At 36.9% G+C, this 20087-nt stretch overlaps 1 protein-coding gene across 4 annotated transcripts in view; it reads left to right on the top strand.

The window, feature by feature from the left end:
* Nucleotides 1-20087, top strand: part of PHKB (phosphorylase kinase regulatory subunit beta) — a 228364-nt gene that overhangs the window by 106394 nt on the left and 101883 nt on the right. For all 4 annotated transcript variants that reach the window (XM_027513690.1, XM_027513689.1, XM_027513691.1 and 1 more), the window contains 5 exons: nt 9814-9909; nt 11408-11605; nt 13416-13473; nt 14271-14348; nt 16263-16421. In XM_027513690.1, coding sequence (XP_027369491.1) covers nt 9814-9909; nt 11408-11605; nt 13416-13473; nt 14271-14348; nt 16263-16421 — 589 coding nt within the window. The remainder of the gene's footprint in view (nt 1-9813; nt 9910-11407; nt 11606-13415; nt 13474-14270; nt 14349-16262; nt 16422-20087) is intronic.

The raw sequence follows: 20087 nt of genomic DNA, 5'->3' as shown, positions 1-20087 counted from the left end.
TAGTCAAGGACAGGGAAGCCTCACGTGCTGCAGTCCATGGAGTCGCAAAGAATCAGACACTACTGAGTTACTGAACAATAAATAGATAGCCAGTGGGAATTTCTTGTATGACTCAGGGAGCTCAAACTGGTGCTCTGTGACAACATAGAGGTGTCTTATGTGGTAGAAGGTGGGAGGAAGTTTCAAGAGGGAGAGGACATATGCATGCCTGTGGCTGATGTTAGTATATGGCAGAAACCGACACAATATTGTAAAGCAATTATCCTTCAACTAGAAATAATTTTTTTTTTAATGGGAGGGCAGAAGAAGTGTCCAACTAATATCATAATTAACCTTAAGCTATTCAATGCTAATCAAATCAATGAAGATACATTTTAGGAACTTAGACATGTAAAATGTGACATGGATTTTGTTATGAAAATTATAATACTATGTACCTCAAGTGTTGCATTTAAGAAAGTTTCAAGTTCGAGTTAGACAGAAGCAGTTACTTGTTCTGGGTGCCTCAGACATGACTCTAAATCACTCTCTTCCACATTCTTTTTTCTCTCAAGACCTGTGGCTAGAGAAATGGAGGGATAAGAGCTCATAAAAATGTGGGGGTGTATGAGCCTATTGAAAATGATGAGAATTAATACTATGCCTCTTCTGGAGACTTTTGGTCCTCTGGCTTTGATCCCTTGGCTTATAACCACATTTCTCTCTCTCTTAAGAGTCACCATACTCATGGAAATCCTACATGTATCGTTCAATTCTTTTAATTTCCTTTTACCCCTGACTTACTCTCAGTATATTTCTTTAAATATCTGTGTGTGAGTATAATATGTATGTATAAATATTTAAAGAATACATGTTTATATATATATAGACAGATAACAGAGAAGGCAATGGCATCCCACTCCAGTACTCTTGCCTGGAGGAGGAGGAGGAGGAGCCTGGTAGGCTGTAGTCCATGGGGTTGCTAGGAGTTGGACACGACTGAGCGTCTTCACTTTCACTCTTCACTTTCATGCATTGGAGAAGGAAATGGCAACCCACTCCAGTGTTCTTGCCTGGAGAATCCCAGGGATGGGGGAGCCTGGTGGCTGCTGTCTCTGGGGTCGCACAGAGTCGGACATGACTGAAGTGACTTAGCAGCGGCAGCAGCAGCAGACAGATAAGGATGGATGAAAGGAGTTGTGTGAGTGGAGTAGGAATCTGGCATAAAGGAATGGAATTGTATTCAGGGTCAAGACAGGATCACTGTGTGCTCCTACTCCTCCAGTGAGCTTGTGACTTTGGCTAGATATTTATCTAAGTCTTAGCTTCCTCACTGAAAAAGATAGAGATATTGGCACTAACTCAGAAAGTAGTTTTGCAAATAAAAAGTAACTTAGCATTATTCAATTCAGTCGCTCAGTTGTGTCTGACTCTTTGTGACCCCATGGACTGCAGCATGCCCAACTTCCCTGTCCATCACCAACTCTCGGAGCTTACTCAGACTCATGTCCATCGAGTCAGTGATGCCATCCAATCATCTCATCCTCTGTGGTCCCCTTCTCCTCCTGCCTTCAATCTCTCCCAGCATAAAAGTCTTTTCTAATGAGTTGGCTCTTTGCATCAGGTGGCCAAAGTATTGGAGTTTCAGCTTCAGCATCAGTCCTTCCAATGAATATTCAGCACTGATTTCCATCAGGATTGACCAGTTTGATATCCTTGCAGTTTAAGGGATGCTCAAGAGTCTTCCAACAACACAGCTCAAAAGCATTAATTCTTTGGCGCTCAGCCTTCTTTATGATCCAACTCTCAAATCCATACATGATGACTGGGAAAACCATACTTTGACTATACAGACCTGTGTCGACAAAGTAATGGCTCTGCTTTTTAATACGCTGTCTAGGTTGCTCATAGCTTTTCTTCCAAGGAGGAAGAATCTTTTAATTTCATGCTGCAGTCACCATTCACACTGATTTTGGAGCCCAAGAAAATAAAGTCTGTCACTGTTCCATTGTTTCCTCATCTATTTGCCATGAAGTGATGGGACCAGATGCCATGGTCTTAGTTTTTTGAACGTTGAGTTTTAAGCCAGCATTTTCATTCTCCTCTTTCAATTTCATTGAGAGGCTGTTTAGTTCCTCTTTGTTTTCTGCCATAAGAGTGGTGTCATCTTCATATTTGAGGTTATTGATATTTCTCATGGCAATCTTGATACCAACTTGTGCTTCATCCAGCCCAGCATTACTCATGATGTATGTACTCTGCATATAAGTTAAATAAACACAGTGACAATATACAGCCTTGATATACTCCTTTCTGAGTTTGAAATCAGTCTGTTGTTCCGTCTGCATTTCTGTTCCTTCTTGACCTGCATACAGATTTTTTTAGGAGGCAGGTCAGGTGGTCTCATATTTCCATCTCTTGTAGAATTTTCTGCAGTGTGTTGTGATCCACACAGTCAAAGGATTTGGCATATTTAATGAAGCAGAAGTCGATGTTTTTCTGGAATTATTTTGCTTTTTCTGTGATCCAGCAGATATTAACAATTTGATCCCTAGTTCCTTTACCTTTTCTAAATCCAGTTTGTATATCTGGAAGTTCTCAGTTCATGTACTGTTGAGGCCTAACTTGGAGAATTTTGAGAATTTGAGCATTACTTTGCTAGCATGTGAGATGAGTGCAGTTGTGCAGTATTTTGAACTTTCTTTGGGATTGGAATGAAAACTGACCTTTCCAGTCCTGTGGCCTTTGCTGAGTTTTCCAAATTAGCTGGCATATTGAGTGTAGGACTTTCATAGCATCATCCTTTAGGATTTGAAATAGCTCAGCTGGAATCTCATCACCTGCATTAGCTTTGTTCATAGTGATGCTTCCTAAAACCCTGTTGACTTTGCACTCCAGGATGTCTGGCTCTAGGTGAGTGATCACACCATCATGGTTATCTGGGTCATTAAGATCTTTTTTGTGTAGTTCTTCTGTGTGTTCTTGCCAGTTCTCCTTAAAATCTTTTGCTTTTGTTAGGTCCATACCATTTCTGTCCTTTATTGTCCCCATATTTGCATGAAATGTTCCCTTGGTATCTCTAATTTTCTTGATGAGATCTCTGCTCTTTCACATTCTGTCATTTTCCTCTATTTCTTTGCATTGATCACTTCAGAAAGCTTTCATATCTCTCCTTGCTATTCTTTGGAACTCTGCATTCAGATGGGTATATCTTTCCTTTTCTCCTTTGCCTTTCATTTTTCTTCTTTTCTCAGCAATTTGTAAGGCCTCCTCAACAACCATTTTGCCTTTTTGCATTTCTTTTTCTTGGGGATGGTTTTGATCTCTGCCTCCTGTACAATGTTGGGAATCTCCATCCATAGTTCTTCAGGCACTGTATTAGATCTAATCCCTTGAAACTGTTTTGTCACTTCCATTGTGTAGTCGTAAGGGATTTCATTTAGGTCATACCTGAATGGCCTAGTGGTTTTCCCCACTTTCTTCAGTTTAAGTCTGTATTTTGCAATAAGGAGTTCATGATCTGAGCCACAGTCAGCTCCCGGTCTTATTTTTGCTAACTGTGTAGAGCTTCTCCATCTTCAACTACAAGGAATATAGAAACAAAGAAAGTGAAGTCGCTTAGTTGTGTCCGACTCTGCGACCCCGTGGACTGTAGCCCCCCAGGTTCCTCTGTCCGTGGGATTCTCCAGGCAAGAATACTGGAGTGGGTTGCCATTTCCTTCTCCAGGGGATCTTCCCAACCCGCGGATCGAACCTGGGTCTCCTGCATTGCAGGTAGACACTTTATCCTCTGAGCCACCAGGGAAGCCCATAAAGCTGTTGACCATGTAGTGATGTCCAGGTGTAGAGTCGCCTCTTGTGTTGTTAGAAGAGGGTGTTTGGTATGACCAGTGCTTTCTCTTGGCCAAACTCTGTTAGCCTTTGCCCTGATTCATTTTGTATTCCAAGGCAAACTTTCTTATTACTCCACTTATCTGTTGACCTCCTTCTTTTGCATTCCAATCCGTTGTGATGAAAAGAACATATTTTTTGGTGTTAATTCTAGAAGGTCTTGTAGGTCATCATAGAACCATTCAGCTTCAGCTTCTTAGGCATTAGCAGCTGGGGCATAGACTTGGATTACTGTGATACTGAATGGTTTGCCTTGGAAATAGAGTCTTTCTGTCATTTTTGAGATTGCACTCAAGTACTGCAATTAGGTCCCTTTTGTTAACTGTTAGGGCTACTCCTTTTTTTCTAAGGAATTCTTGCCCAGAGTAGTTAGATATAATGGTCATCTGAATTCAATTTGTCCATTCCAGTCCATTTAGTTCACATTACATTCCTAGGATTTATTTATTTTATAAATGGAAACTTCTACCTTTTTACCACACCATTTTCTTCTTAATTATTGATCTTCTGAAGGAGGTATCTACTTCATGAATTCTTGCCCTTTGTGTGCTTTGGTGTTTGAGTAAAGACAAAAATTAATTTTTGTTTTTGGGAATTGTTGGATGGAATATGCCTTTAACTTTCATTATTATGTGTTTCTACACTTCCTTCCTTCTTTTTATAGAGACAGTAACATGGAAACTTACATTGCTCTATGTTAAATAGATAGCCAATGGGAATTTGCTGTATGACTCAGGGAACTCAAACAGCAGCTCTGTATCAGCATAGAGGTATGGGATGGCGAGGAAGATGGGATGGAGGTTCAAGAGGGAGGGGACATATGTATACCTGTAGCTGATTCCTGTTGATGTTTGACAGAAAACAACAAAATTCAGTAAAGCAATTACCCTTCAATTAAAAAATAATTTTTAAAAAAATTATCAGATTTGCCTTAGTTTAAAGAAAAAGGACTCATCATTTAAATCTTTACTCTGAAACTATTTTCAAAACATATTTTTGTTTGGGAGAAAATAAAATTTGATCAATTTAATTTTTGTAGTAAGTTTATAACAGAGGCCTCTTGCTGAAAGTGGAAAAGGAGAGTAGAAAAGTTGGCTTAAAACTGAGCGCTCAAAAACCTAAGATCATGGCATCTAGTCCCATCACTTCATGGCAAATAGATGGGGAAACAGTGGAAACAGTGACAGACTTTATTTTGGGGGCTCCAAAATCACTGCAGATTGTGACTGCAGCCATGAAATTAAGGACGCTTGCTCCTTGGAAGAAAAGCTATAACCAACCTAGACAGCATATTGAAAAGCAGAGACATCACTTTGCCAACAAAGGTCTGTCTAGTCAAAGCTATGGTTTTTCCAGTAGTCATGTATGGATGTGAGAGTTGGACCATAAAGATAGCTGAGCACCAAAGAATTGATGCTTTTGATCTGTGACGTTGGAGAAGACTCTTGAGAGTCCCTTGGGCTGCAAGGAGATCAAACCAGTCAACCCTAAAGGAAATCAGTCCTGAACATGCATTGGAAGGACTGATGTTGAAGCTGAAACTCTAATACTTTGGCTACCTGATGCGAAGAACTGACTCATTTGAAAAGCCCCTGATGCTGGGAAAGATTGAAGGCAGGATGAGAAGGGGATGACATAAGATGAGATGGTTGGATGGCATCACCAACTTGATGGACATGAGTTTGAGCAAGCTCTAAGAGTTGGTGATGAACAGGGAAACCTGGCATGCTGCAGGCCACAGGGTTGCAAAAAGTTGGACACAGTGATCAACTGAACTGAACTGAGCATTTAGAAATTTATTCGTATTTGACCATATATGTAGTGATATATAAATGGATATAGTGATATATAGATATTTGACAGTACTTAAATAAATCATAATTTATACTTAGCAGATGTCACAGACATCAGCAACATTTTTGTGATTCTTGAGTCTGAGTCTCAGCTCTGTTCTTCTAAAACCCTAAGAATTAACACTCAGGTTCATCTCCCTCTATAGCCTGAAAATTCCTTTAAGAATATGTGAGTAGGATTTCCTCCGGTGAGAGGGGTTGCTGGAATCTATTGTTTGGCCAGTAAGTAAAAGTTGGCTATTTACAGGCCCACTTCCACCACAGCCATAGTAGAGAGGGGCAGTTTCCATCAGTAAAAGTCATTTCTGCAGAATATGTCTCTAGGCTGTGCCAAAGAGCTATAGGACAGTCTATAATGCTGAACTAGATAAGAAAGTTTCCTGATCATGGTGATGTGGTTTTATTTCCAGGAGAATAGATAAGGTCATGTATGGTACATATACTGATCAGTTTCATCTTGGTTTATCTTTGAGGATAGTATGCGCATTAGATCAGGTTCAGAGAAATGGCTAATGATGGGAAAAAAGGCCTGGGCAGTACTTTAAATCATTTCACTTTCAATTGAAAATAAAGGGATCATCTTATGGTCATGTTACCTACCAGGTTTCTTGGCCTCCTTAATCAATAGGAATTGATCATAAACCAGACAAGAAATTCAGGCAAGGCTTTTTTGGGTTCCCTACTGCAGCAGGGAGGAGCAAGAACAAGTAACATGTTCCCTTGCTCACTCGCTGTGGGGCCTCAAACTGGTTCTTTATATGTGGTTACGTTAGAGGTGTGTCCAGGGATCAGGCCTGAGGGGTGACTTAGGTGGTTTACCTACCCCTTTGGTGGTGGTGTCTGCAGGGAGCATGCATTCAGTGCCCTAATCTTGCTCCAAGCTCTTCAGAAGTAGCAGTTGGGTTTCTTGGTTTCTTTGTGTCTTTTGTCCAGAATTTATCCCAGTTGTTTGTGCACAGTTATTTTTAGTCTCTTATAGTTTTTTTGTGTTTTGTTGCTTGAGGAGATTTTTGTCCAGATGCCAGCACTGCAGCATAGGTCCCAGGTCCCAGCCTGTTTTAGTTTAGATGCCACCTTGGTCATAGGTACCATCTCAGAAGTGTTTGTTGTGGTCATGGAGGCCTGAATAGATGGTTTAGTACACTGGAACCACTGGAACTCAAGTCAGGTTGAATCATTGTGTAATGTGTATAGTAGAAAACAATTAGAGAAACTCAGTTTTGAAGTAAAGTTTGAACTGTCAGTCTTAAACTATGGTCTTTAAATAGAGTCAGGATATTACAGCATAGTTTTAATTTCAGGAAGTGAAAGATGAAAATAAAATATCCCAAGTTAATCAGATACTCGGGAGTTTATATATATATATATATATATATATATATATATAAGCATCCTTTCATATTCCTGTCTTTAACTGGAAAGATCAAGAGACTGACAAATTGAGCTGAGGTCAGAATCTCAGAGGTGATGATTAAAAAGACTGCTCGTATTATGTGGAGTGTTCAAAGCAATACCGACATACCTAGCTTCCTTTGAAATTTGCAGGCCTAAAATTAATGTGTCTGATAATTTAAAGTAGGTGATAATTGATTCCATATGTAGACCTCCTTGGTGAGTTTTTTAAAAATTTGTTTCTGAATAGAAATAGATGCTCATGGTTTTTTAGGTGAATTTTATTCTTCTGTAAATCCAGGCCATATACCTAAAAGCTGTGGTGCTGTTTTTAAATGACAATCAAATAATATCGTTTAATAGCCTTTGATCTTAGTGTAAAAATATGGTTGCATTATGGATTATTTTTCCTTTCGCACACATTTCTTAGAGGCTGGCAGATGAAGAGGTCTGAACAAGTGCTTTGGTGAATGTAGATAAACGATTTATTCCTGAATAGAAAATAGAACCCTGGAGAAGGAAATGGCAACCCACTCCAGTACTGTTGCCTGGAGAATTCCATGGACAGAGGAGCCTGGCAGGCTACAATCCATGGGGTTGCAAGAGTCGGACACGACTTAGCAACTAAAGAGAGAGAGAGAGAATAGAAATTGGCTGTTTATATGAATCAAATGATGACAAGAATTGCCAAATTTGCCATTTCACTTCCTTACTTATAAATTATCCTACTTAGATTGCATCTTTAAAAAAATTCAATTCAAGGTAGACTGATTTGACATGGAATTAACTTTATTTATCAGCCTAAGGATAAATAAATCCCATTCTTTTGTATATTCATTTGACTCCCAACGTCTCATACACATTTATTTCTCTATACTTTTGTTCTAACTGCTCTACTTGCTCCCCTTGGCCCCCAAATTCAGATCGTGGTTCTGGTCCTCACCTTTTGCATGAAGTACCCCAAGCTTGCTGTGTTGTTTTCTGCTGTAAACTTTAGCGTTTGTTCACTCACCTGGTACTTAGTCATGTATTGCCATGTGCAGTGCTATTTTGTTTGGTATTCATCTGATTTACGGCTGTATGTCACCTGGGTGAGCTCCTTGGTATCAGAGGTCGCGTTCTGTCTCGTGCCCTCAAAGCAGAGGGCACATTACTCTTGACAGTGGCAGCTACTGCATGAAGGATTGTTGGACTCAATTTTGACAGTAGGGATGAAAAGTAGGGACTTGGAAATAATAGAAAGACAGTTTAGCATTGATCTGGTTGAGAGACAGCCTCATTCATTCCTTGTTCATTTATTGTCAGAGTTAAGAGAAATTTAAGAAATAATATTAGGATTGAGAAATCGTTTTGGTTTGTGAGCTAATACTGTGTACATTTTCCTGTTAACCCATATTCATACACAGAGTGAGTGTGATATTTGGTTCTAGGAGCTAGATTTGTATTTCAGTCAGTGTATTTTATCTTCACGGCAAATGCATCTTTGAAATTGGTGAGCAAGGTAATGAAGCAACATAAAATTTGTGATAGTGTTCTTCCTCTTCTCATGTTTTTTTCTGAGTATTCTCTTATAATGGAAGCAGTCTCTGTGTTCCAATTTCATTCTCTGTGTTTTCAAAATATCTAGGTTCTTAATAAAAGGACAAAGCCATGTTTACTTAACTGCTGTACTATTGAAGATGGAAAGCACTAATGGCTAAGGAGTAAATTTTTTTTAACTTGGTTAGGAGACCAGTTACCATTTTTGTTACACTTGGTTTTTTTATTAAAGCTTTTGGTTCTTAATGTTCACTTGGTTTTTTTTATTCAGGTTTTTGGTTCTTACTTGAAAGATAATTTTTAGTGTGGGAAATTACCTAATGTAGAACTTAAGATGAAGGCTTATGTGTCAGAGACTTAATTTTGAACCTTTGTTTCTGTTATACTAAGATTTAGCATCATTTTCAGTAAAATGAGGACACTAATGTCCACATAAGGAGATTAAACGAGATAATCCATGTGAAGCACAAAACACATTGCCTTACACATAGTGAATAACGGCAAGTATTATGTACATTTTTATTTGAGATTCTTCTGTCTTCATATTTTAATCAAATAGTTTTCATATTGGAAATTCTAGATACCTAAATTCATTTAGTTTGATCATTCTTTGTTAGGTCTGTACAATTCAGATTTTGTGAATCCAAATTAGTTCTTAATTCCTTGTTACAAGTGTTAGCTAAACTATTTTTTATTTTTATTCAAAGAAATATCCTTTATTAGTTATCTGGTAATAAATACATTTTGGTTTATAAGAAAACTGACAGGATGGGGAAAATATAATGTGGATTCTGGAGCCATACTGCCTGGTTTTGCATCCCATTTTTTCCTTTCATATAAATATTCTATTGAGCATATAAAAAAAAATAATAACACTTATTTTTTATAATTATAAAAGTAGTATATTATTGCAAGAAATCTGAGAAATACTTGATGGTATTTAAAAAATTAAAATCTTCTGTAATGCCACTCTCAAATGCAACCAATGTTAATATTTTTGTAAACTTTTCTTTGCTTGTCTTTGTATTTTTAATTTTATTATTTTTGTAAATTAAGGTAAGATTGATTTATAATGTGAAATTTAGTTCAGTCAGATTGCCCAGTTGTCTACAAGTTCTTTTATGTTAATATAGGACAATTTTTTTCTCTCTCATTCCAGGGCTGTTCTTGGTCAGTTATATTTGTGGATATCGATGCCCACAATCGCAACCGGCAGACTTTGTGCTCATTGTTACCCAGAGAATCAAGATCTCATGTGAGATATTTTTATAATAATATGAACCGTTGTTTATGATTGTTGTGTAGTTTTTTTCTTTATCCAAGAAAGTGCTCCAAAGTGTTGGAGGTTGGTAGAAGAGGTAAGAAGAGAGAGTGTTGCCACTCACTACTCTGGCCTGTGGAGATCGTGTTCAGGAAGTGAGCAGAGCTGAGGAGAAAGCTGCTCTGTTCTTTCAGTTTTTGTAGAGCTGTAGAGAACTATATATGTATTTTTTCTTTTTCTTTTTTTTTTTTTTCTTTTCTTTTTTTTTTTCTTCCAATTTTATTTTATTTTTAAACTTTACATAATTGTATTAGTTTTGCCAAATATCAAAATGAATCCGCCACAGGTATACATGCGCTCCCCATCCCGAACCCGCCTCCCTCCTCCCTCCCCATACCATCCCTCTGGGCCGTCCCAGTGCACCAGCCCCAAGCATCCAGCATCATGCATCGAACCTGGACTGGCAACTCGTTTCCTACATGATATTTTATATGTTTCATTGCCATTCTCCCAAATCTTCCCACCCTCTCCCTCTCCCACAGAGTCCATAAGACTGTTCTATACATCAGTGTCTATTTTTTCTTTTTGAGGAAGTAGTAACATTATACCAAAATGAATTTTTTTTTGGTCATGTTTATTATATATTAGAAATGTAGAAAGATATTTTTCATAAGTTAAATTTCTATTGAATAGAATTGCTTTCCTTATTTCTTTTCTCTCATTCTACTCACCTTTTTCTTTATCTGATAAACTCTTATATGCCTATATAGTACCTGATTGCCAATTTTTGTAGGGATTATTCAGGGCTCTATTCTTGAAAACACCCCAAATGGAATAATTTAGTTATTTTAAGATAACTATTTTATAGAAGTAACAGAAGATTATGATAGACAAATAGAGTTTACAAACAAGCAAATAATAAGAATATATCCACTCATTTTCCACTATTCAATTATAATCTTAGGGTGATACATTTGGATTTGTATGTATTTTTATATACACATGTAATACTTTTATTTTACAAAACTGGAGGAATATTATTCATAATGCTTGATAACCTGTTTCTTTGAATGGACAAGTTTCTGTGTAGTAACCATTTCTATAATATAAATTTTATTGGCTGCTACTTACTCAGCCAATTGTTGGACATTTAGATTGTTTTCTGGTTTTCACTATTATGAACAAATTGTTCTGACAAACTAGTTGTAATGATTAATTATTGGTGAAAATTTTTACACAGTGATGTAATATACTAAAATTTGAGTCCAGTGTTGAACCTTGAAAATACTTCTTATAACTGCATGAAGTTTTATCTCCTTTGTAAGGTTCACTAAACCATGCCATATAAACACCTGTCTGTCCCTTGAAGCACAGCAGTCTCACTGTCAGTTAGATAACCTTCGTGGCTTTTCATCTCTGTGGTTCTTCTTGGGCTGTGCTGATCATATCACTATAGGCACTTCTATTCCCTTCTTTTTCTTCTTGCCCCTAGAACACAGATGCTGCCCTGCTCCCCTGCATCAGTTATCCTGCGTTTGCCTTGGATGATGAAGTTCTCTTTAGCCAGACGCTTGATAAAGTGATTAGAAAATTAAAAGGAAAATATGGATTTAAGCGTTTCTTGAGAGATGGATATAGAACATCATTGGAAGATCCCAACAGACGCTACTACAAACCAGCTGAAATTAAGGTATCAAAAATATTCCATATCAGATAGCATAAACAGAATGATCAAAAAACACTGTTTCAGGAGATAGACTTCTTGGCTTTGAGTTATGGCTCTGCCACTCATTAGCTGTCTGACCTTGGGCAAGTTAATTAACCTCTCTGTATATAATATTGTTCATTGGTAAAAATAATGTTAGTACCTATATTATGGAGGTTTTATAAGAATTAAATCAATGAATGTATATAAAAGTATTTAGAACTGTGCTTGGCACGTAGTAAACTCTTGATAAACATTAGTGTGAAGGCCCATTTGCTCATACTGGGCCATGCTGATTCATTGAGTGAGTAATTTTTCTTTTGAGCTTTCAAATTTTGCCTGCCTACTATACCATTTGTCTAAGATAATAGAAAATATCTATTTGTGATCTAATTTTCAATCTGTTAAGCAGATGCTCTTTTTCTATTTCACTTACTCACTTCCCTCTAAAATACACTCCTCTAAACGTTTAGTTTTAAAGATTTTGTATTTCAAACACATATACAGTAGTAACTGCCTGCTACTTCAGTAAAAGACCCTTGGGGAGTCCGTTTCTTAAATACTTGTCAAAATGTCCTCTGATCCGTCATCCATCATTTTCCATTGAGAACATGGACAAGTTCTCAAAGAATGAAGATATTTCAAGATGGGAGATTCTATTGCATGAGTGTAGCCTCAAGCCTCAAATATCTCAGAGTAAATCACTTTCCTTTTTTTCCTCCACCGCCACCAAAGTGAGGCTTCCCCAACGATAAAGAATCCGTCTGCAATGCAGGAGACATGGGAGACGCAGGTTTGATCCCTGGGTTGGGAAGATCCCCTGGAGAAGGAAATGGCAACCCACTCCAGCATTCTTGTTTGGGAAATCCCAGGACAGGGGAACCTGTTGGGCTACAGTCCATGGGGTAGCAAAGAGTCAGAAACGACTGACGTGACTGAGCATGCATACATACCCTACATCTGCGTTTATTCTAGCTGTTTTTAAGCTTCCCAGAAGATTATAAAACCTCCCAGAAAAGTAAGCATCCATTCACATTGCTGAAGACTATGCTTTCATGGGGTAGGTTGAAAATCATTAAAAAGAAAAAAAAACTCCAAACCCCTCCCTACCTGCCTCCTGTTGCCTCTGTCTTTGTTGTCACTTCTAAAGAGCATGGTATGTTCTAGTTGTGGACTAGTTGAGCTAGTCCTAGTTGGACTTCAGCTTTCATTACTTTTTCTTTGCTTGTTCCAGGAAAACAGAATTGCTGTTAGTTTCTTTAACAAACATTGCCCTTTAATGCATCTCTAGTTTGTACTGCTCTTTTTTCTTTGTGGAGTTCCTGTAGCTCATCTCCCCAGAGAAACTCATCAAGCATTAACTGAAGCATTTCCTTTCCTGTAAACCCTTTCCTGACACCCTGGGCAGGCTCAGATGCTTCATGCTCTTGACTCTTGATATATACCATACATAGACATTTTGTAATGTGCTGCAGTTGTTTTATTTACATGCCTATTTCTCCACTAGGGCAGATTTTCTATCTTTTTATATCCATAGCCCTCTGTTTAGTGATGCCTGGCATTACTAAGTACTAAGTAAATATTACTGAATGAATGACTACTGTGTGATGGATTAATAAATGAATGAGTTTTTGAATAATAAGAATTCTGAGAAATTTTTTTTAAAGAAGTACTTATAAAATCAGTCCAGTTTTTTTATTACAAGAAACTTTCCTATGATGCAAGTGTTCTAATTAATGTCATTGTTCTAATATAATTGTTCATGAAATTTTTAATGTTTTATTTTCTGTTTTAGCTGTTTGATGGCATTGAATGTGAATTTCCCATATTTTTCCTTTACATGATGATTGATGGTGAGTTTTTCTCCTGAAATTTAAACTGTAGGATATAAGTAGTTTAAAGAAGAGCAGAAATAAAGTATGACTCCTTTCAGCTAGCAAAATAGACTGCACTTAGTGATGTTAACTACTTTACATTTTTATATGCTATTCTGCTTTCTGAGTTAATGTTAAGTCATTTAAGGCTTCCCTAGTGGCTCAGATGGTAAAGACTCTGCCTGCAATGCAGGAAACCCGGGTTCGATCCCTGGATTGGGAAGATCCCCTGGAGAATAAAATGGCAATCTACTCCAATATTCTTGCCTGGAAAATCCCATGAACAGAGGAGCCTGGAGGGCTATACAGTCCATGGGGTCTCAAAGAGTCAGACACAACTGAGTGACTGACACTTTGACTTTCACTTACCCTTCTGCTTTCTGAGTTAATGTTAAATCATTTAAGGAATTTAAAAAATATTTGAAATATTTTAAAAATGATATAAATATATTTTCATCTTTACAAATAATTTTTATGCATAGGAATTATGAACAGTGCAATTTATGACATTGTGAGTGTCTGTCTATAATATTTACACTGAAGAACAGAGAAATTGCAATTAAAATTCAATTTTTAGTTCTAAATGCTAACATGATCTTCTAAAATCAGTGTCCCAGAAAACTATCATATATATTTATTTGCTTTACCTTTTTCCATTTTATTATTTACATATAAAATTACCAAAATAATTCCAATTGGGGTAATTTTTCTAAGGCAAAATTTCTGTGGTGCTTATTGAGCTCAAATGCTATTGGATTTTATATTTTACATTTTAGGTGTTTTTAGAGGCAATCCCAAGCAAGTAAAAGAGTATCAGGATCTTCTGACTCCAGTACTTCATCACACCACAGAAGGTATAGTTGGGATGCTTTTTCAAGACAGTCTTTCTACCAATGTTTCCTTAATGTTCCTTTGAAGTATATAAATGATTGCCTTTTAAACAAAACAGTATATATTCAATTGAAAAAATGAATGGGACTGCAAATGGATTAGAATGAATAATCTCTTAACTTGTTTAATAAACTTGTTTTTTATAAAAGGAGCTCATTAGACAAAAGATGGAGATGGAGATGAATTTTACGAGGTCATGGCTATAGTTACTACCCAATGGTTTGCCAGGTGTGCAGGGTTCTTCATCTGTTACCTACTGTGAAACTCCTTCACTGTATGTAATATGATGATAATAAAAAGTGACTAATTTTTATCCATGTCACCAGAAATACTTTGTTCACAAATGCTGCCCCCTTTAGAGGGCCACTTAGGGAGGCTCCACTCTGGCCTAACAGTCCTACCACTGCCAAGAGTATTTTGGCCTCCTCTTTGGAGATTTTTTCAGGGCTTTTTACACATTATTTTGAAATAAATGTCTGCCATAGTTCTAAATGTCATTCTTTGATAATAGATTTACTATTTTAGAAATGGTCAGAAGGTCCAGGCTTATGAGTAATGTATTGGTTTCAGTTAAGCACTAGCAGGGACCATAAAGGAACATAAGTGATTTTTCTGTATGAATCAAAAACTAATTCTCAAAAAAAATTCCAAAGGAAAAGTTCCAGATATCTTTGGTGTTTGGATGGATTGGTAAAATAACAACATCTGGAACTTCAAAATTGTGGTGTGTTGATTAAAAAAATGGATGGTCTTGCAGACATGATTCAAAAACTGGCAATCACAGCAGTAGGCTCCATTCCTGTCTTACATGAAGTTTATGATATTCTTCGGGGTTTTCCACAAATATCTTAGAGTCATTATATTATGTGCTCACCCTTTAAGATATTTATAATGTTAAGGTAGTAAAATGATTATGAAAAACATTGAATTTCAAATAAATATTAATGTTTAAAACAAGTTATTTTTGTCTTTATGCTCCAAATAACCTCTAGTCCAATGTGAGACATAATGTAATGAATGTTGTAATGAATATATTTAAAATCCCTGAATCAGGTCTTTTAGTATTCAGTGAAAAATCATTGATGCATTGAGGTAGTAGTTTGTGTATCACACTTAGGCTTCATCCTATTGAAAGGGTGATGTTGAAACTATTCTCTGTGTTTCTTAGACCTTTTTACTGGTTTTAGACAGAGGTATCACTGTTGATTGGTTCATGAATAGAGAAGCAAATTTTACAGAAATCTGTGCAGTATTATTAGAAAAATTAAGTTCACTGTGGGCTGATGATACAAGAAGTCTTCTGTAGCACTATTAGAAAGTTGGTTTTCCCCCTATTGAAATCATCCACAGAGATTCTAGTCTTAAATCACTTTTAGTTTCTACCAAAAAATGTTTTTAAATGGGTTGGTCATGGGAGGAAGATGGATTTTTTTCTCTTCAATGATATTGAATGGTAAATAATGGGCTTAATGTTTAAAATGGGGATTTCTTTGCTCTCAGCAATTGCTAGGGGTTATAATTCTTCACTTAAGATTATATAGTATCTCATTTGTAAAGCTTCCACAGACTAATCCTATTACAAATAGCTTCTTCTGTAGCTCTAAATATTTGCATACTTTATATTTATTGATTCACTTAAAGGTGTTAAATGTTGTTAGAAGAGATTATGTACAACTTATATTATAAGTTGACTAACTTATAACATATGCTGTTCCAATTAAAGTAAAGAAACTTTTCCCACATTATTGACTGAGAATTTCTGAAAAGAGTCAAATTTTCCTGTATTCTATTGGACAACCTTTCTGTCTTTGAAGGGAAAATTCGGGGAAGACACTGATTTTGTTATACTTTAAATACTTATTTTTTAAATTCCATAGGTTATCCTGTCATACCAAAGTACTATTATGTGCCAGCTGATTTTGTAGAGCATGAAAAAAGAAACCCTGGTAGTCAGAAGCGATTCCCTAGCAACTGTGGCCGTGATGGAAAACTGTTTCTTTGGGGACAAGCCCTTTATGTCATTGCAAAACTCCTGGGTAAGTGAAGAAGACTGGGAATTTTATTTTTTTTCCCTTATCAAGATTTTAGAAATAAGTATGTCTTTGTTGGCATTTTCTTTTGGATTTGGGTGGTGTATCATGCTGTTAAGAGGCCTTGTTAAGAGGGAGTTTTTTTTTTTTTAATTGGTGGAAAATTGCTTTACAATGTTGTGTTGGTTTTTGCTGTACAACACAAATCAGTCATAATTATATATGATGGCACTAGTGGTAAAGAACCTACCTGCCAGTGCAGGAGACATAACATGCAGATTGGATCCCTGGGTGGGGAAGATCCCCTGGAGGAGGGTGTGGCAACTCACGCCAGTATTCTTGCCTGGAGAATTCCATGGACAGAGGAGTCTGGGGGTTTACAGTCCATGGGGTCACATAGAGTCAGACACAAGTGAAGCAACTTAGCACACACCCACCCCTCTCTCTTGAGCCTCCCTCGCCTCCCCCATCTCACCCCTTTAGGTCAGCATACAGGACCAAGCTGGGCTCCCTGTGTTGTATAGCAACTTCCCACTGTTTTACTCATGCTAGTTTACCTGTGTCAGTGCTTCTTTCTCAGTTTGTCACACTCTCACCTTCCTCTGCTGTGTCCACAAGTCCATTCTCTACTAGGTCCATCAGTACCGTTTTTCTAGATTTCATATATACACATTAATATACTTGTTTTTCTCTTTCTGACTGACTTCAGTCTGTATCAGAGGCTCTAGGTTCATCCATCTCACTACAACTGACTCATTTGTTCTTTTAAATGGCTGAGTAATATTCCATCGTATACATGTACCACATCTTCTTTATCCATTCATCTGTTGATGGACATCTAGGTTGCTTCCATGTCCTGGCTAGTGTAAATATTGCTGCACTAAAGAGTGAGGCACATGGGTCTTTTAGAATTGTGGTTTTCTCAGGGTATATGCCCAGTACTGGGATTGCTGGGTCATATGGTAGATTTACTCCTAGTTTTTTAAGGAATTTTCCTACTGCTTTCCATAATGGCTATGTCAGTTTACATTCCCACCCAACAGTGCAGGAAGTTCCCTTTTCTTCACATCCTCTACAGCATTTATTCTCTGTGGGTTTTTTTTTTGATGTTGGCCATTCTGACTGGTGTGAGGTATTACCTCATTGTAATTTTGATTTGGATTTCTCTAATAATGGGTGATGTTGACCATCTTTTCATGTGTTTATTGGCCATCTGTACGTCTTCTTTGAAAAAATGTCTGTTTATGTCTTCTGTCCATTTTTGATTGGATTATTTGTTTTTCTGATATTCAGCTGTATGAGCTGCTTATATATTTTTGAGATCTTTGTCACTTGCTTCATTTGCAATTATTTGCTTGAATTATGAGGGTTGTCTTTTCATCTTGTGTAGTTTCCTTTGCTGTGCAAAAGCTTTTAAGTTTAATTAAGTCCCATTTGTTTATTTTTGTTTTTATTTCCATTAATCTAGGAGGTGGGTCAGAGAGAATCTTCTTGCCTATGTTTTCCTCTAAAAATAAAAGTGAAAGTCACTCAGTCATGTCCAGCTCTTTGCAACCCCATAAACTGTACAGTCCATGGAATTCTCCAGGCCAGAATACTAGAGTTGGAAGCCTTTCCCTTCTCCAGGGTATCTTCCCAACCCAGTGATTGAACCCTGGTCTCCTGCATTGCAGGCAGGTTCTTTACCAGTTGAACCACAAGGGAAGCCCAAGAATACTGGAGTGGGTAGCCTATCCCTTCTCCAGCAGATCTTCCTGACCCAGAAATTGAACCCAGGTCTCCTGCATTGCAGGCAGATTCTTTGCCAACTGAACTATCAGGGAAGAACTATATAGTTTCTGGCCTTGCATTTAAATCTTTAATCTATTTTGACTTTATTTTTGTGTATGGTGTTAGGAAGTGTTCCGATTTCTGTCTATTACATGTAGCTGTCCAGTTCTTCCAGCACCACTTATTGAAGAGGATGTCTTTTTTCCATTGTAAACTCTTGACTCATTTGTCAAAAATAAGATAGTCATAGGTGCATCAGTTTATCTCTATGCTTTCTATCTTGTTTCGTCCATCTGTATTTCTGTATTTGTGCCAGTACCATACTATCTTGATGACTATAGCTTTGTAGTATAGCTTGAAGTCAGAAAGGTTGATTCTTCCAGCTCTCTTTTTCTCCTTCAGGATTGCTTTGGCTATTCAGTCTTTTATGTTTCCATACAAATTGTGAATTTTTTTGTTCTAGTTCCGTGAAAAATACCATTGGTGGTTTGATAGGGATTACATTGAATTTGTAGATTGCTTTGAGCAGCATAGTCATTTTGACAATATCGATTCTTCCAGTTCAAGAATATAGTATATCTCTCCATCTATTTGTGTTGTCCTTGATTTCTTTCATTATTGTCTTATAGTGTCCTATATGCAGCTTTTTTGTCTCCCTTGGTAGGTTTATTGTAGGCATTTGATTCTTTTTGTTGCAGTGGTGAATGGGATTATTTCCTGAATTTCTCTTTCTGACTTTTCATTGTTAATGTATAGGAACGCAAGGGATTTCCATGTATTAATTGTATATCCTGAAACTTTACTAAATTCATTGATTAGCTCTAGTAGTTTTTTTGGTGACATTTTTTAGGGTTTTCTATGTATAGAAAAACATCTATACATGTATAAAAAATACATTAAAAAATCTATGTATAGATGTTTGTCATCTGCAACCAGTGAGAGTTTTACTTCTTCTTTTCCACTCTGTGCTCCTTTTATATCTTTTTCTTTGCTGAGTGCCTTGGCTAGGACTTCCAAAACTATATTGAATAATAGTGGTGAGAATGGGCACCCTTGTCTTGTTCCTGATCTTAGAGATTAACCCTTTCACTTTTTCAACAGGGAGAATAATGTTTGCTGTGGGTTTATTGTATATAGCCTTTATTAAGTTGAGGTAGGTTCCTTCTATGCCAATTTTCTGGAGAGTTTTTATTGTATATGGATCTTCAATTTTGTTGAAAGGTTTCTCTGCATCTATTGAGATGATCATATGGTTTTTAATCTTTTAATTTGTTAATGTGATTTATCACATTGATTGAGTTACACATATTGAAGAATCCTTATATCCCTGGAGTCAACCCCACTTGATCATGGTGTATGATTCTTTTAATGTGTTGTTGGATTCTGTTTGCTAGAACTTTGTTGAGGATTTTTGTATGTATGGTCATCAGTGATATTGGCATGTAATTTTCTTTTTTTGGTGAAATCTTTGTCTGGTTTTGGTATCAAGGGACGGTGGCCTTATAGAATGAGTTTGGGAGTTTTCATCTTGGAGTTTCTTATCGTGTAAAAGTATATTAATATGTCTATTGCACTGAATGATGATGGACATTTTCTGGGAAGAAAATCAAATAGGTGTGTGGGTACCACTATGATCATTTAGGCGCTGCATTTAGCTTACTGTATAGGTTCCTAGCAGAAGGCTATGGAAACTTGTAGTCTCTTTTGTAAATGTAATACAATTCTGACTTAGTATAACAACCATGCTTGGTCATAGCTCTATCATCCACTTTGCAAAAGAAATCAGGTATATCAAAGTTCTCTTCTTTCCAATAAATACATGTTGGCAGTTTACTCAGTAAGGGGGAGGCATAATGGGGCCATTATTCATAATCTTTTGAAGAATTATTTTTCAGCTTGTCC

Source organism: Bos indicus x Bos taurus, chromosome 18, assembly GCF_003369695.1.
Source record: "Bos indicus x Bos taurus breed Angus x Brahman F1 hybrid chromosome 18, Bos_hybrid_MaternalHap_v2.0, whole genome shotgun sequence".
Classification (NCBI taxonomy): Eukaryota; Metazoa; Chordata; class Mammalia; order Artiodactyla; family Bovidae; genus Bos; species Bos indicus x Bos taurus.
Note: the sequence above shows the minus strand (reverse complement) of the source record. Positions and strands in the feature narration are given on the sequence as shown.